Source organism: Fukomys damarensis, unplaced genomic scaffold, assembly GCF_012274545.1.
Source record: "Fukomys damarensis isolate Sample0158 unplaced genomic scaffold, DMR_v1.0_HiC HiC_scaffold_13, whole genome shotgun sequence".
Classification (NCBI taxonomy): domain Eukaryota; kingdom Metazoa; phylum Chordata; class Mammalia; order Rodentia; family Bathyergidae; genus Fukomys; species Fukomys damarensis.
In genome coordinates, this window is record NW_022900925.1 from 38,910,104 (window position 1) to 38,913,590 (window position 3,487).

The 3,487-nt window shown below is 65.1% G+C and overlaps 2 protein-coding genes across 3 annotated transcripts in view; one reads left to right on the forward strand and one right to left on the reverse strand.

Moving 5' to 3' along the window:
• Positions 1 to 667, forward strand: part of Rundc3a (RUN domain containing 3A) — a 3,094-nt gene extending 2,427 nt beyond the window's left edge. Inside the window, exon 7 of one of the 2 annotated variants that reach the window (XM_010642940.2) lies at positions 277 to 667. In XM_010642940.2, coding sequence (XP_010641242.1) covers positions 277 to 419 — 143 coding nt within the window. In that variant the 3' untranslated portion in view covers positions 420 to 667. Of the gene's footprint in view, positions 1 to 115; positions 215 to 276 lie in introns of those variants that run through there. The other variant, XM_010642941.1, reaches the window with a different exon arrangement.
• A 438-nt stretch (positions 668 to 1,105) lies between these two features.
• Slc25a39 (solute carrier family 25 member 39) lies at positions 1,106 to 3,486 on the reverse strand (the record flags this gene model as incomplete). The annotated part of the gene is made up of 10 exons (XM_010643007.1): positions 1,106 to 1,435; positions 1,523 to 1,603; positions 1,681 to 1,762; positions 1,843 to 1,952; positions 2,151 to 2,324; positions 2,413 to 2,537; positions 2,647 to 2,714; positions 3,072 to 3,181; positions 3,269 to 3,313; positions 3,393 to 3,486. Coding segments are annotated over 10 exons (1,005 nt in total), but the record flags the coding sequence as incomplete, so codon positions are not given.
• Position 3,487: the final 1 nt, after the last annotated feature.

Consider the following 3,487-nt stretch of genomic DNA (forward strand, 5'->3'; position numbering starts at 1 on the left):
CCAGCGCATGCGCTTTGTTGCCCCGCCCCGCCCCCCTCTAGCTGCGCTGCCCCTGAACCCAGGTCTCCCGGGACCGGGCCGCCGCGCCACGCTCATCACCGTGTCCTTCCCCCAGACTGTGAGCTCTGCGAGGCCAGGGACCTGTGTCTGTCCTGTGTCCCCAGTGCCTGGACCGGAACGATGCTCCCTGTGCTTTTAATAAACGAAGAGTAGACCGCGAGGACGGTCCCCTCGCGCCAACCCGCCCCTAGCCAGCTCACGCCGCTCTCTCCCCAGGGAAGGACCCCACGCCCTCCATGCTGGGTCTCTGCGGCTCCCTGGCCTCCATCCCCAGCTGCAAGTCCCTGGCGAGCTTCAAGTCCAACGAGTGCCTGGTGAGCGACAGCCCTGAGGGCAGCCCGGCCCTGAGCCCCAGCTGAATGTGGGCGGCGCCACCTGTGCAACTCCGCCCCCATGCTGCCCACCTGCCCAGCCAAGGCGCCCTGGGTGAGACCTCGCTGCCTCAGCTTCCTGCCCCAAGAAGAGCAGTGGGCAGGGGCCACACCTCTTCTCCCAGTGGCCCCACGGCCTGGCCAGGCCCCTCTAGCTGCTCCCTGCCCCCACACCCGGAACCAGTCTTGCTCCACCCATGCGTGCGGCATTGGGGTCCAGCAAATAAAAGCCAGAGGACTGAGGGTGGCCTGGTCTATGACAACCAAAGCAATAGTCTGACAGGCTGCCTGGGCCCCATGAGCAGCCCTAACCTGAGGGCAGCCTCCCTCCTGTCCCACCTCTCCTCACGGAGCACACTGCCAGGTGACACCCCCGTCACCTGCAAGCCTGGGTCAACCTGACCCCACAGTGTCTGTGATAGGGAGGGCTTGTGAGCACACGGTACTAAACCCAAAGCCACACACTGAGCTGCACCCCAGCCTTCCCGATTTCCAAGACGGGGTCTCCCTGGGTCTGTAAGTTGCCCAGGCTGGGCTTGGAGTTGCGATCCTCCTGCCTCAGCCTCCCAGAGTGCTGGGATGACCGATGGGTGCCATCACACCTGCTACAAGGAGGGTTTTTTCACGTGGGCCCCCCCCCGGCTCCCCCAGGAATGCGAGGCAGGACTGCACACGGAAGTTGACCATCATCTTTGGACAGGGAATGCACAGGCAAACGCAGGGATGGGGGGCTGTGGGCTCCTGGGGCCGGGGCAGCAGACATACAGGGGTGTGGGAGGGGCGGGAAGGTTGGGTCTGGAGCTTGATGGTGCACGGCCGGCCCGGGAAGGCCTGGGAAGCGGGGAGCCCTGCGTGGGCGGGGAAGGCACTGGCCCAACACTCGGCCCCTCAGCGGCTCGGCAGTGGCTCCCGGTCAAGCCTCTGAAAGAAGCTTGTGCCGAACTCGTAGGTGCTGATCATGATGGCACAGGAAGGCGCAGCCTTGATGACCCTGGGGAGGAAGCCTGGAGTGCCATAGGGTCAGCGGAGGCCAGGGCACAAGCCCATGCACATGTGGGAAAGGACACACAGACACACAGACACACACACACCTGCAAAGAGGCCCCTGGTGCCCGACTCGGCCCGGATCCTCCGAAGCAGCAGCCAGACAGAGTCAGCCCTGGGTGGCAGTACTGCAAATGAAACGTGTCAGGTTGGACGGAAGCTGCGGTCAGTGGGATCCCAGCGTGCCCGACTCGCCCCAGCTCACCTCTCACAGCCTCCACAGCTCCCAGCGCCACCTGCCGTTGTGTCTTCACTACGTCAAAGGGCAGGGTGAGGGCGGCAGCCACCTGCAGGACGACAGACTCTCCATCAGGCTCTGGTGGCTCCAAAGCCACATGGGGTCCCCTCCCTGTCCCCAGTGACTCACGGTCCCTGAGATGCCGCCGGCCACAAAGCTGATGCCCACAGACGTCTGGTCCCGGGTGTGGGGGCCACACAGCCAACTCTTCAGCAGCTCATAGTTGAACCAGTACAGCGCTGGAGGGTAGGCGCACATGAGACAGCCGCCTGGCGCTCAGCACCACCTCCACACTGTTCCATGTTGTCGAGCACCAGCAGACCCTGGCTCCAAGAAGCCACCGCCACCACGACAGCGACAGCTCAGACCTCTGAGCTGCTGGGGCTCTGGGCCTTTCCTAGCCCCACCCCCAAGGGCTCCGTCCCCACTGTCCCCACCTGAGAAGGGCACGTCACGGAGCGCAGTGGGGCCCCAGCCCAGCCACAATGAGCGCCAGCCACCCTGTGCCACTGCGGTGCGGACACAGGCGCCAAGCTCGCGGTAGGACACATGCTGGGCTTGTAGCTTGGTGCGCAGCAGCTCCAGGGGGCTGACCACAGTCACGGTTCCCACTGCGGGACAGGGAAGGGTCAGGGAACACGCCCCACTCTGTGGTGCCCACCCCCCCAGGTGGCAGAGGACAGGGCCTGGGGTCCTCACAGCGGGCCAGCGCGCCGGCCAGCATGGGCGCACACAGGTCGGAGGCCAGGGCTTGCTGATGCAGGAAGGCCTTCAGCTGGTCGTAGGCCGTGAAGTAGATGGCAGTGGCCGGCACGGTCATCACCCTGGTGGTGGGCACAGAGTGAGTGGGACCCTAGGGGTGTCCACGCCTTCAGTGTGCCCCGTGTCCTCCCACCTGGCTAACAGGGAAGTGATAGCAGCACGAAGACTCACAGAGTGGCTGGGAGGCCGCTCCACAGGGTTCGGGGGCCCTCGTGCCTCACGATCTTCACAAAGGCGTCCTGGTGGGGCAGCAGCCAGAGGACAGGGACAGGAACAAGGCCGTGAGCAGCTGGCCCAGGCTAGGCACTGGTCTGACACCCTCAGATGCTGTCCTGGGGACTGCTGAGCACAGCCTGAACCCTCCATCCTTACACAGCACCAGGGGAGCTCCTATTCATCCTTCAAAACCTCACACAAGGCTAGGGTGGAGCTCTAGCATTCAGGAGGCCTGATTCCCTCCCAAGAACCACAGGCAAACCTTATAGGGACTTGTGGTGCAGGGGGTGAGCCCTCCAAGGAGCTCTTCCCAAGCACTAGTGCAGCCTGCGCTACAGCCACCCAGTCCGAGCCCCTCAGGAGCACCCACCACTCCTCACCACAGTGCCTGTGAAGCGAGTGGGGTCCTGGAGCCAGGGGCCGCAGCGGGTGCCATTGGGGCACAGGTAGAGGGGCTCGAGGACGCCATTGCAGTACAGCAGGCACTTCCCTGCGGCGGGGGAGGGCGTCAGGAGGGCGGGTGCCAGAGGTATGGACGGGTGCCAGGGGGACGGGGTGGCGGGGGCAGGGTACTCACATTTGGTGTAGGAGACGCTCCAGAGCCGAGAGGGATGGGGCAACTCTGGAACACAAGGTACCCGAGTCACCACAGGCGCGCTGGTTCGGGCGGCTGCTGCCCACACCACACCCCGGGCACTCACCGCCAGTCCCCGAGGGACGCTGGGCCTGCAGGCGGACCTTGACCACGTCCAGGGGTGTCACTGGGGAGACAAAGGGCTGAGGCCCCCTCGAGGAC